Source organism: Procambarus clarkii, chromosome 84 (assembly GCF_040958095.1).
Source record: "Procambarus clarkii isolate CNS0578487 chromosome 84, FALCON_Pclarkii_2.0, whole genome shotgun sequence".
Taxonomy (NCBI): Eukaryota; Metazoa; Arthropoda; class Malacostraca; order Decapoda; family Cambaridae; genus Procambarus; species Procambarus clarkii.
In genome coordinates, this window is record NC_091233.1 from 21,729,142 (window position 1) to 21,748,159 (window position 19,018).

Consider the following 19,018-nt stretch of genomic DNA (forward strand, 5'->3'; position numbering starts at 1 on the left):
AAGAAAGCGAAGCCTTCTTACCCGCCGGGGAAGAGGAAGGAGAGGAGCCAGGCTTACGCTTCTGACTTAAAGAGACCGGTGTCCCAGCAACTACGTACCGGGCAACGGATTCCAGTGTCTCAACAGGAGAAGCCGAACGAGAGCACACACGACGGCCGTTAGGAGAGCGATGGACATCCGCCCGCACCGACAGGCGGCGGGGAGAGCCGATAGATGGAGGAAGAGGATGGGAAGGAGGATCGGAGGGGGACGAGGAAGAAGACACAGAAGACACGACAGACCGGGTAGAAGGAAGGGGAACCCCAGACAGAGGACCAGGAGGAGGATCCGTCGGGAGAGAACCCAAAGGGACAGAGGAGGGGGCAGTGGGCGCATCAGGGTCCAAGGCCCGGAAACGGTTGTGAGTCTGAGGAAGGCGGGAAGGACGAGGAGAGGAAGAGCGCAACACGCGAGCATAAGAGACATTAGCATAAGGCGGGAGCCGGCGAACCTGGCGCCTCGCCTCAGGAAAAGATAAACGCTCCCGGTGCTTCAAGTTGAGGACGGCTGCCTCAAGCTTGTAATGGACACACGCACGGGAGAAGGTAGGATGGGCCTCACCGCAGTTGAGGCAACGAGCCTGGGGAGAAGTGCACTCCGACTTAGAGTGACCTTCGCCACCACACAAAGGACAGAGAGAGACAGTCCCGGAGCAACGGAGGGCACCATGCCCAAACCTCCAGCACTTGTTGCAGAGCCGAGGAGAAGGAATGTACTCCTGGACAGAGCACCTGGCACCAGCAAGAATGACAGAGGGTGGAAGGGTCCTACCATCAAAGGTAATCTTCACAACCCGGAGGGGTTGACGGCGACTACCACGAGGGGGACGAGTAAACGTGTCCACCTGGAGAATAGAGTGGCCTTGGGCAGTGAGGATATGTCGAATATCGTCGTGGCAGTCGCGCAGGTCCCGAACACCGGTCGCAACATGGGGCGGGAGCAAAATAGTGCCAACACTGGCATTCAACTGAACGTTTTTCGAGACCCGAACGGGGGTCTCGCCAAGGCAGGATAAGGCAGCCAAGCGGGAAGCAGCATCCTGAGAAGGAGCAGCAACGACACGTGTACCGAGACGAGTGGGGTTGAAAGTAATGGAGGCATCCACGGAATCAATGAGATGTCGATGGAGGGAGAAATCGTCAGGAGGCGCAGAATCAAGAGGGAGGAGATCAAAATATTTGGCCCACGAAGCGGGACCAAACAAGGCTTGATAGGTAGCAGAACTGGAAGGAAACGAGCGAGGGCGGCCGTGACGAGGACGGCGGTGAGAACCCCCAGAGAGAGAGGGGTGAAAAGGCGCAGTAGTTACAACTAGAGAAGGAGCCGCGCCAGGGGACGAGGTAGTCACCACTGGGGGCTTGGGGCTCGACCCAACCACAGAGGAGGGAGGGGAGCCAGAGGAAGGAGTCAGAGAGGCCAAAGGAGGAGCAAGGTCGGGGCCCAATGCAGCGGAGGCTACAGAGCCCGGTCTTCCAATACGGACCGACTCGGGGGCTTGGTCGCCCACCCCACGAGCCTGAGAAGGTAAACCAGAAGAAGCCGAAGCAGGGGTAATCATCTTGACGAAAGAAAGGATTCACTCACGAATGTGCCCCCACACCCACCATGGAGCCACAATTAGAGGCAGGACACCCAACAAGAAGCTATCGCCGATCTTGTCGGGGCCTCCTAGGGGTGCGTCGCGAGTATACGCCCCACAAACGCCACCTTAAGAAACCGACAGTCCGTCGAGATCGGGTTCAGTGACGAAGTGGGGATTGACAATAAAAGGTTCCCCTCGCTCTCGACGTCGGGTACTGCAGTTCTACGGGTGCATGAGTATGCCTCCTCAAGCACCCGGGCGGCAAAATAGAAGAAGTCCAAGGGAAGAACCAGAACGAGCAAAAGGTCGGTAGGAAACGGCAAGCAGATAGGAGAAGAGGGGGGAGAAAAACGAAACAGAAGGAAAAGGAAAAGATGCTCAGCAGAATTGGAGAGGACGGCAGCAGGAGCACAAGGCTAGAAAAGGACAGAGGACTGTCCCAAGGAGCATCACACTCCGGCAGCCGCCCACTAAGCCCCCACACGGCGACAACGAGCTGAGCGGGGAGGGGGAACCTGCCCAAAATGCTATGCATGCTAGTGGCTTTACAAGAATGCAAGAACTCTTGTATAAATAATAAAATAAATAATATACTGTACTATACAACCAAATTATATTGTTATATACTGTTTAAACTAGAGTAATGTATTATACATTAACTTAATTCAGATATCTGTCAGACATATCCATAGTTTCCTATTCAAGAAAACTTATGGTAATGTTTCACTTAAATTATATAAATAAATTGCTTATTCAAATGGAGTACTTGTAATCTATACAAGACATCTTTTGGTAGTTGATCAATTAACCCATTTGCTTACCTAGTTGAAGCCCAAAAATACACATCTGTTACTAGATTAATTTCTTGGACTTGTCAAGCATATTGGCATGGATAACACTTGTGATTGTACAGTATATACAACTTAAAAAAATAGTGTTAATTATAATTAAATGCCCTTTTCTATGTATGGGATAATGATAGACTTGGTACACAGGGACAGGCACCATCTTCACTTGCCCCTTCATTGCATCTTGGGGAAACTCATGGGGTTTAAAGATCAAACCACTTCCAAGGTCAACCACTTAGAAAGGAAACCAATTCAAAACTAAGTCTTTCTACATGAATATCTTTGGAAATCTTTCATCGCCAGGTGGTGCACTAAGCTACCTAACTGTCAGGGTTAGACACCCTTTCCACATTTGACCCAGTGATAACCCAATAATGTACAGTAGATGGAACTCCAGGGTGTGACTACCATTGGTGCAAAGATGCTTGAAGGCGAGACACCAACATGTTTCTAATCATGGCAGACTTCCCAAATGAGAATGGTGGGCTCCCTTTGTCAGTGTCAGAACCCTGGCTAGGAAAACAAAGACACTGGGAGAACACGGCAGAAAGTCAGGGAACCCAGGGGTCACAGAGGAACCCGAGATCACCAGATACCTGGCCCTGGCCCTGGCTCTCACTTAATTTTGTGCCCAAAATTCAAAAATAGAGTTGCAACATAGAGCAGAGGAAGGTATGAAAACAAAGCTTTAGGAGGACCAGAGAGCACCAGAGGCTACCCGAGAGATCCACAGTCACTGCCAAGCACCAACAGCAGGGGGTCCAGAACCAAAAAAATGTATGAATAAAAATAAAAAACAGGCTTGCAATGTTGACCAAGACATAGAAGCTCCACAAGGTCCTTTTCTCCATTGGGGCCCAACAGCAGAGAACCACTGGGGAGACGAACCAGGAATGAAACCAAAGCCAGGGACACCACCACCTGGTGAACAAATGGCACATTGCTCACCAGGGAATTGAGCAATCGGCTAAGGAGAGAAAGAAATTGAAGCCGTGTGGAACCCCTCCCTGCCACAGGGAAAAAGTGCGAAATTACTCACAGGAGTCAATTTGAAGCAAGCACACCCATATCAAACACATCACAAAAGACAAATGCGAAAAATGTACTGTACATATTTGGGGCAGGCCGAGATATAAGGATAAGAGGCAGAAGACCAAGAGAATGGTACATGCAACTTGGATCCAAGCCCACCAGAAGATGCCCAGACTGCCCCTTCCACCATGTCATTAGAGTGCATCATGAAAGGACAGTCAGAAATTGCTCTCATTGGTTTAGGCAAGATCTGCCTACTCTGGTCAAACAGAGCATCCACATGCTCTGGTCGGCCAATGAGCTTGCCACCCCAAAGAACCAACAAGCTCAAAAACTACACCTGCACTATAAGTAGCAAGCCAGAACCCCTACCCCTTCTAAGAATGGAACTTGTCGATGATTTTCACCATTGCATCGCAAAAAAGCTTGGCTCACAAAGTGAGCTCAGCCCCAGTGGGGTTGCAACTGGCAGATGACGTAAGTGTTGATGACGAGTCACAATAGCATTGCTGAAGATATGACGACCAAACCACACACCACACCATCCTTCTTGTTTCTCCATCTTCTGATGTGTGGTTTGGTCATTAATACAAGTGTCCATCGCAGAACACTTGCATTCCAACCACACCTGGAAGGAAAATAACTCCAGAGAAGCCAGGCACTGAAACACCTGAACAAATTATAACCAAGCCCTAAGGTCAACAGACCAGAACCCAGATTCACGAAGCAGTTACACAAGTACTCACGAACGTGTACATCTTTCCTTAATCTTTGACGGCTTTAATTACATTTATTAAACAGTTTACAAAGATGAAAACTTTCCAATCAACTGTTATTGTTATAAACTGCCTCCTGGTGCCTTGCTCATTAACTGTTTAATACTGTAATTGTAAACAAAGTCGTCAGAGATTAAGAAAAGATGTCCAGGTTCGTAAGTGCTTGTGTAACTTCTTCGTGAATCTGGCCCCAGGAGTGTGAAAGCCAGTTAGTTTACCCTGACTTATCCTGTGCAAGGCACCACATTGTGGTGGTCAGGATAGTCAGCTTCATGAGGATTAGTTAGGTCAGAGTTGTGAGGCAATTGGAGAGGTCCAAACATATTCTCATAGGAATTGATTTCTTTGGTAAAGAAAAATGCTTAGTAACTGACCTCAGCAATAGGACCTGTTCTTCGCAAGCTTCTTACCCATTATAAGGAGAGAAAAGTGGTGATGGTACTTGTTTGTCACTTGCGAACCTAGCATATTTTCTGGTGTCCTAAACATCCTGGTGCAACAAGCTTAGGAAAGCGACAAAAAGGAGGGGGGGGGGGTGCCAATCCTTGTACCTGAACAACTGTTAAAATAGCAATAGATTCTATATATCACTTATTATTTACTATCACAGTAAGTGGATATGGCAAGAACAATTATGAAGACTACAAACACCTGCCTAAATACCTGATGACAGTTTGCATGAAAAAACTTTGCAATAACATTAATAATTGTAGATGTATTACCAGCACTATAACATACAGCCTAACTGCTTCATTCTTTAGGATTTATATTCTGATGTGTTGAGAAATTCTCTAACAATACGATTAACTTCAAGAAGTTTACTTTTAGATCCGGTAATTACAGGCATTTTGTCTATGTATAATTACGTACATTTTGTCTGTGTCTGCATTCGATTTCAGAATTATTCTTACCATCATCAGGAAGCATTTAAGAAAATTTGCTTATTTACTTACACAGTAAATATAAAGCCAATTTAAAGAAATATGTTTTGTATTGCATTAATGCCATTCTAAATTTATTTTGTGTAAATAAACAATTATGATTTCAAAGTGACACTTATTGGGTGGATGTCTCAGTGGCTTCCCATAGCTTACCTGCCAATTACCTGTCGACGATTCTGAGGATCAATGTCCTGGTAGCCTGGTCTTGGACCAAGCCTCCTAGTTACTGGTCTGGTCAACCTGGCTGTTCGTACAGGTTCTTCAGGGCCGTAACCAAAGTGGGGATTAAAAAGATGTCACTCTTAGAGACAGGCTTGGGCCCAATGATTACCAAACAAAACTCAGAACTTCCTATAAAGGACTGATAAATACACCTTGTTGCTTCCCATCCACACCACGACAAAAAGGGGGCCGAACGGACAGCACGCTGGACTTGTGATCCTGTGGTCCCGGGTTCGATCCCGGGCACCGGCAAGAAACAATGGGCCGAGTTTCTTTCACCCTATGCCCCCATTTCCTAGCAGTAAAATAGGAACCCGGGTGTTAGTCAGCTGTCACGGGCTGCTTCCTGGGGGTGGAGGCCTGGTCAAGGACCGGGTCGCGGGGACACTAAAGCCCCGAAATCATCTCAAAATAACCACCACCAGTTGGGAGCACTAGTCAACTCGAGATCCAGCACGGCCCACTCCTTCACAGTCTTACCTGGTGAGGGGCAAATGGGACTTTTAACATCTTACCCAATATCTCCTGTGACCAGATTTCTTTTGAGGTGACTTCCTGGTGTTAGTGTTCATGTTTTGTACACTCTTTATAAATGTGTTTGCCAGTCACCCTGTATGTCTCATGATGCGTTACCCCACTTCAGCTGGTGTGGTTCATGGTGCTCTTCCGTGGCACTGTTAGCAAAGAATATTGGCTACCAACATTTTATTCTCTGAAGTTGATGGGTTCTTTACTTTGCTATGTTCTAGAACTTGGCCTTGAAATACCAGTGCATATGCAAAAAAAGCCACTGAGACCGGTCCAGCCCTCCCCCCTCCCAAGGGCCATCTTATTATACTATGGTCTATTTTTCCATATTTCCCCCATCATTAGTGTATTTACAAACATAGGTTTACATCTATCCTTCTGAAACAAGTTACTTTATATATATATATATATACTGTATATCCAGTTATTTAATGCAATAAATTTATTCATGGAATGTCCTTGCTTGCAAATGTCACCAAGACTGATCTTTTTGTCAACACTCAAGTGACACTACCAAGCAGTAAATACATCCTCATTGTAATAACGGACGTTAACCCTTAAACAGCTCGACTAAATAAGGTTTACGTTGTCGTGCACGCGACAAAAGGTACTTCACACAACTAATGTCAAAATATCTCGTTTGGCAATTTTAGCACAGGAGGTAATTGCAGATAGCGATTGGAGCCATTTAAGGGTTAATAACTTTTCTAGAATGTGGCTTCTAAACTTGTTAAATGTTTTCCCATAGATAAATAAGTTAGGCAAATGCAAAGTCTGCTCCTTCTCCGGCCATGTACATTTCCAAGCCAGGAATAAACACAATTCTTCTCACAGTCTGAAAAAGATAACTTCAATTATCATCATAAACATAGCAAAGAAAAGTAAATTATTAGGTAGTTTCATGGGGAAAAAAAAAAAAAAAAAAAAAAAAAAAAAAAAAAAAAAGAGAAATGTGAATTTGGGCACAAAACAATGCAGTGTGTTTAGTTACAAGATGTGAACTATGCTCGTAATGTCTAGTCTACCCAGCACTCTCATATAATGCTTTGAAACTACCGATGGTTTTGGCCTCCTCCACCTAACTCAACCGTCCACTCTTGCAAAAAAAACTTTGTAATATTTTCCTACACCTTTGTTTCCTTGGCTTGAATCTGTGACCTCTTGTTCTTGAAGTTTCAGGAATTCTTCTTAAGTAACGGGAATGGACCAAATGAACATTTTGTACGTAATGATTATATCGCCTCTCTTCTATCTACAGTACTAGTTTTGGCATATTTAGTGCCTCAAGAGCTACAATGAGAGGTTAGTCTCCTTTAACCTCATTTAGGAGAGAACTGGGTAAATACTGGTTCAGTAACATGGTTGCTGATTTGTGGAACCAATTACTGCACAACATAAGAAGTAGGATCCCTTGATTGTTTCAAGCGTAGGTTAAACATGTATATGAATGAGTTTGAGTGGATATAAATAGGAGCTGCCTCATATGGGCCAATAGGCCTTCTGCGGTTATCTTGATTCTTATGTTCTAGTCTCGGTTCCAGGAGCTATTTAGTTGCATGTCTGCATATTTTCCAGTCTGATGCATTAAGATATGGCCACCATACAACCGCTGCATCTTCCAGCTTTGGTCTCACAAACGTTGTGAACAATTTCTTTACTACTTCACCATTGATGTACAGTATTTAAAAGCAATTCTGAAATGGGGGGAAAAAAAAAAAAAGTAGCATAGGCTTCTCGTACAATGTTCTTTATGTAGACCTTAGATGATTTGTTTTTATCTAGAACCACCCCTAAATCTCCTTTACCAGAATTTTTTAAAGCTTTTTCACATAATTTGTAGATTGTGTGTGGTCTATTTTCTCCTATTCCATAACATCTCATTTATTCACATTAAATTCCATTTTCCAAGTGGTGCACCATACACTTATTTTGTCCAGGTCTTCTTGAAGGGTATGACAATCTTTTAAGTTTCTTATCTTCACTAGTATATTGGCATCATCAGCAAACATGTTCATACAAGTCTGTATTCCTTCTCATAGGTCATTTATGTAGATAATGAACATTACCAGTGCAAGAACTGAACCCTGTGGTCCTCCGCTCGTGACATTTCTCCAGTCCGATACATTGCCTCCGATTACTGCCCTCATTTTTCCTCAAAATTTTTCGTCCATGTTAGAAGCTTCCCTGTCACTCCTCCAGTATGTTTCAATTTCCAGAACAAAGACTTAGTGGAACTCTGTCAAAAGTGAGGGAGAGAGAGAGAGAGAGAGTGTGAGTGGAGAGAAGTGAGTGAGTGTGTGAGTAATTACCTAAGAGTACTTGCAGGATGACAGCTACACTCATGGTTTCCCATCTTCCCAGTACTCTGTTGTATAGCGCTTTTGAAACTAATGCTTTTTCACTTTACTTGTTCCGTCTACCACTCTGTAAAACAAAACTTTCTAACATTTTTTGGCACCTTTGTTTTCTTAGCTTGCATCTGTGTCCTGTTTATGAAGTTGCTGGTTTCAGGAAATCCTCTGTCAATTTGGTGAATTCCTGTTAGTAGTTCGTAAGTGGCGATCATATCACCTTGTTCTCTTATCTTTTAGTTTTCACAAGTTTAACGCGTCTAGTCTCTCCTTGTAACTCTCTCGTTTTTCAGTTCCGGAAGCCATTTTGTAGCATGTCATTGCTATCTTTTTCAGTTTGTGTTTCTTGAGATTTGGGCACCATACAACTGCTGCATATTCCAATTTTGGTCTCACAAAAGTCATGAACAGTTTCTTTAGTATTTTACCATCCATATAATTAAAAGCAAGTCTGAAGTTAGAGAACGATGCATATGCTCCTCTCACAATGTTCTTTCGGTCCTGTGTAATCCGAAGATTACACAGGACCTTCGTTCTTCTGGCGTACTATCCTCACAAAGACGATAGTAAGCCGTCATCCCCTGGCGACGGCTTACTATCCTAAACCACCCCTAGGTCTCATTCTTTATTAGAGTTCTGTAATTCCTTTCCACATAATTTGTGTGGGGTCTATGTTCTCAGATTCCACATTCCATAAGATGGCATTCACATTAATTCCACTTGACACTCCAAGCACTTATTTTATCTAGATAAATTTGAAGGGCATTACAATCGTCTGCGTCTTTTATCTCCCTATAAGATAAATTTCTTTTATCTCTCTATAATTCTATTCCTTCTGGTAGATCATTTATGTAGACAATGAACAATACTGGTGCAAGAACTGAACCCCGTGGTACTCCGCTAATAACACTTCTCCAGTCAGATACATTGTCTCTGATTACTGCCCTCATCTGTGTCAGACAATTTTTCATCCATGTCAGATGTCTCCCTGTTATCCCTCCAGCATGTTCCAGTTTCCAGCACAGCCTCTTGTGTGGGACTATTAAAAGCCTTTTTTTTTTTTTTTTAGGTCCAGATAGACACAGTCAACCCAACCACCTCTTTCCTGTAGTGTATCTGTGGCTATCATAAAAACTAAGTAGATTTGTTACACAGGACCTTCGTGTTTGAAAACTATACCGTCTGTCCATTATTACATCATTACTCTCTAGGTACTCACCTAGTTGTACTCACCTAGTTGTGCCCCTCTACCATCATTTTTATATATTGGTTACTATGTTTGCCTTTTTCTATATACAGTATCTAAGATTCTTGTGCACAAGGATGTCTGGAATATTAATTGGAGTGGGATGCTCAGCCCGGTTGTAGATTCTCATAGCACCCAAGGTGAAATTCCATCAGGTCCAACCACTTTATTTCTTCCTAGCCGCTCCAGTAATTTTTCCACTTCATCTTGAGATACCTCTATGTACTCTATGGCATGCTCTGGAATTGGTATTTGGTCTGGCTCTATGAAATCCTTATTCTGTACAAACACTTTGGAACTGTTCATTTAGCATTTCACACATTTCTTTTTCATTCTCAGTAGTCTTGTTCCCCATTCTAAGAGGATTTTATCCTTGACGGCAGTTTGTGGCCCTCTTCCTGTCTACCCACCCCTAAATTATATGGCAAGACAATTTTAAAAAAGCATTGCATGTGGAATATTTGCTGGTTTGTCCCAGTTCCTGGCTAGTGAAGCTATATCCCAGCAGACAACATAACCACTGTAATTTTGACATTATAATAACAAGTGCATTTGCTGGGAAAGGCAGTCTTCCTTTGAAAATTCACTAGTGCAAATCAATCCTTTGCAATACAGTATATGAAATACAGGTGTTGTATTACAGTATACAGAAATACAGGCAATACAGTATATGAAATACAGGTGTTGTATTAAAAATAAACTTTTGTATATGCTTACTCATTTCCTACTAAGATGCATGGAAAAAATAGTAAAGAAATGTTCCTGTAGTTTGTTATATAGTACCGAGTACTGTAGCATTGTCCTTACTGGGTACTGCATTGGTCTATAACATATCTAAGACCATACAATATGACAAAGATAATATCTTCTTACTTTGTTCAATATATTTTTAGCATAATATACCAACTTATACAGACTAAAATCATTTATTATCACATTTCATTGTAAAAGCAATGGACGAATATATTTCCATTTAACCTATATTTTTCATTCAAATTAAATTTCAAGAACAACCAATAAAACCTTACCTCATAGCAAATTATGAGAAAAAACAAGACAGACTAATAGCAGTAATTAAAGCAATCATCTGTGCTCGTCTCTCCGCAGGCGCCAGTGTAAATGTAAATGCTCCAGAAGTGTCGTCCTGTACTGCAGCCGTCGCTGTCGTGCAAGTGAGAAATAATTAATATTATGTAATCAAATTTTACTAGCATTTCCTTGTCCTCTGTGTTAACCTGTACTCATCTAGTTGTGTTTGCGGGGGTTGAGCTTTGGCTCTTTGGTCCCGCCTTTCAACTGGTGGATTCAACTACAGATTCCCGAGCCAATTGGGCTCTATCATATCTACACTTGAAACTGTGTAAGGAGTCTGCCTCCACCACATCACTGCCTAATACATTCTGTTTGTTAACTGCCTAATACATTCTGTTTGTATTCTAACACTAACAAAAAATTCTTTCTAATGTCACTATGTAGCACATATTCTTTCTAATGTGTGTTGCTGTTATTGTGAGCATTGAATACTATATCCATTGTGTTGCTAAAAACTGCACTCTCTATATATTTAAGTAGGCTGTGCCTTTTCTCATTCAATATAACTTAAGAATTGTAAATCACTTCATAAATTTCTTTTAACATTTCTAGTATTAAAATGCTTACTTATTTAGTATTGTGTATCCCATTAAACTTTTAAATAAATTACCAAATTATGTTACATTATTAAAAAAAATGCTCTGGGTACTATTTACTATATAATTTACACTGTTGTAGCTATAAATACAGTACTTTACTATATTGCATTTCAAATGTATTTTGTATAAATTAAAATTAATAATCTTCAAACACACAGAGCCTAGATTCCACTTCAATTGATATTCCAGACAGGTTTGAGTATATCTTAGCAGATACACAAGTATGTGTAAAGTTAGGTCCAAAGAGCATGAAAAATCATCAAGCAACAGTGTGCAGAAGATTTGATTGTAAACTTTTTATTTGCTGAATGACTGCATAAAGAGAAGCTACTGCTCAAAAGGATACTTACCCGAGGGCGGCCATCTCTTCAGTGGCCTTAACGGGGACAGGAATCCAGCAGTTTGTCAAAAGGTCCCCCACCCACTCACACATTTTTCCTGATTTTATCCAACTGGATTTTGAATTGCAACACTGTTTTGGTATTTTTAACTTCAGCGGGTAGACAGTTCATTAGGTTTAGAACTCCATGGGTGAAAGCGCATATTTTTTCTGTCCTACATTGCAGTTTGTTGAGCTTGAAGCTGTTGCATGTTACAATTAACCTTATAAAGAAGTGGTCTCATCAGTATCCTTCAAACTATTCAGTATTTTAAAAGTTTTGATGATCAGTCCTGTCATGTTTGATTTGCAGTGTTATTAGTAGTTGACTCAAATTCCTATTACGAGTCTACCTAGTTCTGGAATGATTTTGGTTGCCCGGTGTTCAACTTTCACCAAATAGGTATGTTCTGAAAATGAGATCTCCATGACTGGGTACAGTAGTCCAAATGAGTGTGCACCAGAGATTTGTACAGTTGAATAACAAGCTATTCTTTCAAGTCTAAGGTTCATTTGACTACAGTATTTCTAGGGGCTTGGTTGGCTTTCTTACTGCAGCAACCACTTGCCGTGCAACTTTTACCGATTGGTGGGTTATGACTCCAATCCAATTCTTCTCTACAGTTGTGGAAGAAAAGGATTCCAAGGTCCTTTTCTTAAACAGTCTGCTGCAAGGTAATATTTTGGTAGTTGTAACGTACATTGTTATGCCTTTCATCAGTCCTCCATTTTAGGTATTAACAAGTTTCATCTGTAAATTTGATGTGGTTTGTAATATTTTCATCAATGTTATTGATATATGACAAAAAGGGCTGGCCCCAAGATGGAACCATGCTGTACTCCACTACTCCACTGACCACAAGTCTCTATTCAGATTCATTTCTTTTTAAGCTAACACTTCGCTTTCTCTGTTTTAACTATTGTTTTATCCAATCTAGTATTATACCATTTATTCCATGTGCTTGTAGTCTATTTGGAGGATTTTTTTTTTTTTTTTTTTTTTACTTTTTTGATGTACGTTTGCCACTTTTTAGTTGGGCTTTTCGATTTTTCTTAGTCGAGCGTTTTGAAATGTTTTGTTGGGCATTTTGGATATATTTGTTGGGCGTTTGCCATCTTTTTGTTGGCCATTGTGGATTTTTTGGGCATTATGGACACGCAACAAAAAAAATGAAAAATGCCTAACAAAACATTTGAGTGTTTGGAATTAATTTTGTTGGGCAGTTTGGATTTTTCTTTGGATTTAACCATATTGAGTTGATTGTACTAGACTGCACAGTGAGAGGGTGAATGAGTCCCTGAGTTTGCAGACATGTTTTATTTATCTAGTCTATTTATATAATGAACTTTCTTTGAACTTTCAATGAACTTTCCATAATCTTTGCTATTAATGTTGGCATTGCCTACTGGAAGGTGTATTTGGTTCGACGCTTTGTTTCCAAGTTGAATGTAGGAGGTCTTGGCAAGTATTTGTGGTTGACATCCATAAGTCTCTTATTGCCTTTACAGTATTAGTTAGGGTGTGAGGACAGGTTGATCTGACAGTAGTTTTTAAGTTTTTTGCTGAGCTCTTTCTGCCTTTTTTGATAATAGGGGTAACATTTGAATATTTCCAATCTAGGAAAACTATCCCATATACTGTACCAGAGATTTTGTGACAAGGAATTTCAGAGGGACACAGAGTTCATCTGCCAATTCTTTTACGACTTTAGATTTAATTCTGTCCACACCTGTGGCTTTTGAATCTTTTTGTTTGTCAATGCCGTTCCTGATTATTTTGCAAATTATGGGAATACTCCTTAATTCGTTCTCTTTAACTGCTTCAAACTTTTGGGGTATTGGGATCTTTCTAGTGTAAACACTATATACACCATGTGTAGTACCCCACTTAAGTGTATATACACTGAAGGGTTTAATTATGAAGTATGATAAAAACTAAAGTATAATTGCCAATTGGTTAGTAAGCTATTGTTATAACGTTAATAACCCCTCCCCAGTTGATAAGCTTTACACACCAAATAAAAAGTTACTACTAGTATTACCTGCTGCAAGAACCTTCCTCTCAACTTCTTTTTCCTCTGTCTGGTTTGCAACCATCTCGCTTGGAAATTCAGGACTGTCTGCATCATCCATGGTAGAAGTGGGTGCCGAGTGGAACTCAACGACTCCAACTACCTCTGAAACCATGTCTTCAGATTGGTTGATGGAGGGAGAGTTTTCCCCCTCAACATGATAATCTTCGGGGGAGTCAGTGGCAGCTATGAAACAAAGGACTTGTGCAATACATAGAAAATCAAATGAACAAGTGCAGTGTTTATGCTGCCAATATTATGAAATTAAACTATGACTATTTTATCATCTCTATATTGTACTGTGTATTAACAGATTGTTCTAAGACACAGTAAACTAAAGGAGTTATGCCCAAAATACAACAAACAAGTACTGTAGTGGATTTATAAAATATACAAATACTGCATACAGTAAGTAACCACTGTAACTGAGCCATTGTATATTTTTTTATAAATAAAATATTAAATTTTAGGAAGAAAAATGCAGAGCAGAGACCTCAATTTATGCAGTACATATTTTGCAATTAAACCTTCATGAAAAGTGTGTTCTACAGCACTAACCAGCTGTGTGCCGGTGGAATACAACAACTTGTTAGATCACGCCCGTATTTATGGAAGGCTTTTTGATAAACCATCCTTCAATTTCACGAAAGAAAATAAATTAAACAATTTTAGCCATTACGAAACTTGCACTTATAAGCATAAGCTATTATAGCTATACAGTGGCACCTCGACTTACGATAATTTTGAGTTACCATATAAATTTGATCGAAAAATGCGACACCATTTATGATAGTGTTGTCGACTAACTATATTCGTTGATACACGTTTGGGTCGACCGAGCGCATGGTTCCCAGTCACGCGGGCCGACCTGCCTCGGTTTACTAGAGCTGCCCGCTTAGTGATGATGACGCTTATAAGAAATTCCATTTTTGTGGTGATTTTTTGCTTTTTGAACATGAAACTGATTATTATATGCCATGGGTCCCAAGAAAGTCAGTGGTAAGGTTCAACATATGAAAACACATGTAAGAATGACCATAGAGGAAAAACAAAAGATCATTTGTAAACACGAAAATGGTACTTTTGTTGAACTAGCTAGGCAGTACAACAAATCTTCAGAGGAGGAGGAGGAGGAGGAGACAACAGTAGAGGATGTGTCTTCCTCATTAAGAAAATGTGTGCAGTATGGGAAGAACTGTAAAGTTTTTCTGAACAAAAAAAACACCCAGATAAAGCTGTAACAGGCCATTGCATTGGTCTTATTAATGACAATGTGATGCCTCACTACAGACAAATGTTGCAAAGAAGGGAAAAACAATCTTCAATGGAACGATTTCTAGTGAGAAAATCGAGCAGTGAGCCAGAAGCAGGAAAAATAGTACGCAGGTCCTAGTAGTACGCAGAGTGTGTACCCCAGAGAAGTCCTCACTGCCTGATGTTTAATGGAAGGGGGGCTCCCCTTCCAAACAGTAACACCTCTCTTCCTCCCCCTTCCTCACCATCTTCCATATGCCATCGAGAGTCCTCCATAAAGATAAGATAAACATATGAACTGTATTGTAGTTAGACAAAAAAAAATTGTATTCAGTATAAAATGTATTTTTAAGTTAATATTTTTGAGGGTGTGGAACAGATTAATTCAATTCGCTTTATATCTTATGGGAAAAATCGTTTTGACGTACGATACGTCTCTGGGAACAGATTACTATCGTAAATCGAGGCCCCACTGTATATTCTTACAAAATGCTTTAAACATTTCAGTGCAAGTTCTTTACACAATGCCAGGCAAGTTAAATAAATTTAGAGAACATTGAGGATGGAATTTAATGGTATACATGACAATACTAAAACCGCCGCTGAAAGTACTGGGGAATTTAAAGCTTCCAAGTTTAAAATAGGCAGAATTTAATTAAAGGTGAAGAACCCCTTATAACAAACCTTTTATTGTAACAATGTTTCTAACAAATTCTAATGAGCTCCATTAAAACCTGACACTCCTTAAACTACACTTAATGTCAGTGTACTGACCAGTGTCTTCCATTTCCAAGTATGACCTGATTTAGGATGTTTTAAAAAGATCCCTGTTGCACTTTGGCAAAATGTCAACCTGCACCCCTGCCTATGTTTGGTCTTGTCCTTAGAAAGAGCTAAGTTGAGTGTTTAGCTCAGAAATGTTATTCTGATGTTGACCAAACCACACACTAGAAATTGAAGACTTATTACACCCTTTATTATACTTGTCCCCTAACTTCCCTTGCCACTTCGGGGAGTATAGGGCGTTTATGTAGCTTCAGGGCACCAATCCCCCCAGCCGCTGGGCATGGCGAGAGGGCGCCCCTAAACATACCTAATTCCCTATCAAACACAAACTAAAACACACATAAATGGCAGATCTCATCACAACCCAAGAGAGTTAAGATGATGATAACACAATAACATACGATAATGGTCCAGGACGGACCAAAATGTCATCGTCTCCAATTTCTAGTGTGTGATTTGGTCAACATTTTTCAGCCACGTTATTGTGACCCTTCATGTGTTATTCTAATTGAAGTCTCTAACATCTCTACACTAACCTGCATCAAATGTGGTAAATGTAAAGGTGTCATTGATGTCACTCACACCAAATTCATTCTTTGCCGTGACTTGGACATAATATGTTGCACCAGGGTCAAGTTCAGTAAAAGTGTGACTGTTTGAGTGATGGATTGAGGAGGATGTCGTCCCAGGAACTGTGAAAGACACCCACTGGTCCTCTGTATCACTCTCCTGTGAATGGGAAAAGACTATAAACAAACAGTTATTGCATGATAAAATCACAAGACGGTAGTACAGGGGAACCTCGAGTGACGAGTAGCTCCATTTATGAGCGAGCTACTCGCAGAAAATTTGTCTCGATTGATGAGCTTTTGCTCGATTAATGAGAAAACCACATGGTGCTTCCTACTGTTCCCGCTGGTTCTCGGATGCCTCCGATGACAGTTGTTGTTTCACACGACGAGCTCCGTGCCGGAACTGATTAAATTCATTAAATCAAGGCTCCTCTGTACTGTATATACAAGGAAATACCGAGACGCTGTGTGCCTGTGGAGTCCAGGGATGTAGGTTCAATCCCATTATATGGCCTCAATATTTTCAGAAGTGTTGTGTAGATCATATTCCAAACAAGTTACTGTAACTAAAGTTATTAGACATGCTTCCCAAATCTATAGTTCTTGCTCAATATTACTTTTGTTCCTTATTTAATCAAATTCTTACTAATACAGTATTTAATTAAATATGGTGCCCATTAGATCAAATTTCTTTCACTCGATAAGTAAATAGTTTGCTGCATTACCACCTACTCTCTACACAACACACCCACTTTACTATTATCCATTTCCTACATACAAAACAGTGACAGTCATAACCAATGAGGTTGCTGTGTAAGTGCTACAATACTGACAAAGTTAACATATACAGTATACTGTATATTAGAGGGAATCTCCCTTCCCTGCTCTAAGTTCTTTTGCACCTTGATAGTGCCTCAGGCTTAGTGCTCCGACGTCCTCATGGCACTTGCATACATGAATTTGATTACTTTTCTTACTCATCACAAGGAACTTTCCAATGTCTGTCTTGTCCCCACAAAGGAGCTTGTGGAAATCAGACATTAATCACAACAAAGAAAACTACCCGCTGCATCAAAGAAATTATTAAAAAAAAAAAAAAAAAATAAAGCTCTCAACCCTGTCAAAAGGGGCAAGACTGAAATGCCACTCGCTCCCAATAGGAAGAGATTGTCACAGATGTCTGGTATATCAACTATATTTTATATTTTATATATATATATGTATGTGTGTGTATAGAATTCAGTTATTGGTCACAAACCCAATAGGTACACTATTGTACATGAACTATGAGGGAAAATAAGAATATTTCATCTTTTTGTGTCTTACATATGTTGTACTTACATTCCTATAGTAAATGCTGTAGGCAAGGACAGGTGCATAGCTCTCCACATACCAAGTGAGTACATAACTTGTGTTTTTATCTCCCTGGTTGGAACTGGTGTACCTGCAAGGTAAAACTAATATTACAATTTATCGTGATTGCAATTTAGCCAAGAGACAAGAAACATTGTTGCTACTGGCCAAGAATTTTGAAGGATAAAGTGAATACCTCTTGGGAGCATATAAAAGGGGATTTTGTTGCAAAGGATAAAGGGCTTAATCTCAACTTCTACCAAAGATTAAAGAAGCCACCAACAGCAGTTATTATTTAAATGTTTACAGTGGTACCTCGGAATGCGATTGTCCCTGTATGCGAGGTTTTCGGAAGGCGAGGTGTATTTACTCCAAAAATTTGTCTCGGAAGGCGATGGTTACTTCGGGAGGCGAGTTTGGACGCGAGTTTGTTGATACGCGTACAGCCGACCTAGCGCGCGGTGGTTCGGCGATCGTCGCCCCTCCGCCCCTCAGTTTATTATTGTCTCGCGCTCAGTGACTACCCCCACATCAATTCTTCTCGCGGATTTTCAGTGTTTTGTTGGATTTTTGGTGATTTGTCTATACAATTTGTTATTATATATCTCACCATGGGTCCCAAGAAAGCCAGTGGTAAGGATAAAGGCCAGAAAGCTCATGTGAGGATGACAATAGAGGAGAAACAAGAGATCATTCGGAAGCATGAGAACGGTACACGTGTTGTTGAACTTTGTAGGCAGTACAACAAAGCCACATCAACAATATGCACTATACTTAAGAAGAAAAATAAGATTGTGGGTGCTAAAGTGGCAAAAGGAGTAAGAACATTAACGGCACAAAGACCACAAATACTTGAAGAAGTGGAAAAGTTGTTATTAATTTGGATACACGACAAGGAGTTGAGGTGTGATAGTGTTTCGGAGGCCATTATTTGTGAGAAAGCCAGGGTGTTGCACGAAGACCTTCTAAAGAATACCCCTGCAACGAGTGATGCAGATAAGAAAGAGTTTAAGGCAAGCAGGGGCTGGTTTGAAAAATTTAGAAAGAGAAGTGGTATCCATAGTGTTACAAGGCATGGGGTTATGTGATGTGATTATGGAAGGGGACTCCCCTTCCAAACAGTAACTCCTCTCCTCCTCCCCCCTCCTCACCATCTTCCATACGCCTACAGCACTCGACAGCAAGGTAAGTAATAACTGAAACACAGTTTTGTAGGTTTATTTAGATGAATTAGGTAAATTAGGTATAAAAATTTAGTTTGATGTGGGGTTTTTGGGGTAGTCAGGAACGGATTAATTCATTTCCCTTTATTTCTTATGGGGAAATTAACTTCGGAATGCGAGTTT

At 40.8% G+C, this 19,018-nt stretch overlaps 2 protein-coding genes across 5 annotated transcripts in view; one reads left to right on the forward strand and one right to left on the reverse strand.

Annotated features, from left to right (window-relative positions):
• Ctu2 (Cytosolic thiouridylase subunit 2) overlaps nucleotides 1-19,018 on the forward strand; it is a 44,675-nt gene that overhangs the window by 22,876 nt on the left and 2,781 nt on the right. For 2 of the 3 annotated variants that reach the window (XR_006775002.2, XR_011225483.1), the window contains exon 10: nucleotides 10,673-10,737. The exons of the other annotated variant lie outside the window; for it this stretch is intronic. The gene's annotated coding sequence lies outside the window, so the exon portion shown is untranslated. The remainder of the gene's footprint in view (nucleotides 1-10,672; nucleotides 10,738-19,018) is intronic. 3 annotated transcript variants of the gene reach the window in all.
• Nucleotides 1-19,018, reverse strand: part of LOC123774896 (protein amalgam) — a 91,814-nt gene that overhangs the window by 9,402 nt on the left and 63,394 nt on the right. Inside the window, exons 9-13 of one of the 2 annotated variants that reach the window (XM_045769589.2) lie at nucleotides 17,661-17,763; nucleotides 16,284-16,476; nucleotides 13,678-13,812; nucleotides 10,594-10,726; nucleotides 2,137-6,803 (exon numbers count right to left, since the gene is read on the reverse strand). In XM_045769589.2, the coding sequence (XP_045625545.2) occupies nucleotides 10,605-10,726; nucleotides 13,678-13,812; nucleotides 16,284-16,476; nucleotides 17,661-17,763 (553 nt within the window). In that variant the 3' untranslated portion in view covers nucleotides 2,137-6,803; nucleotides 10,594-10,604. Of the gene's footprint in view, nucleotides 1-2,136; nucleotides 6,804-10,593; nucleotides 10,727-13,677; nucleotides 13,894-16,283; nucleotides 16,477-17,660; nucleotides 17,764-19,018 lie in introns of both variants that reach the window. The other variant, XM_045769588.2, reaches the window with a different exon arrangement.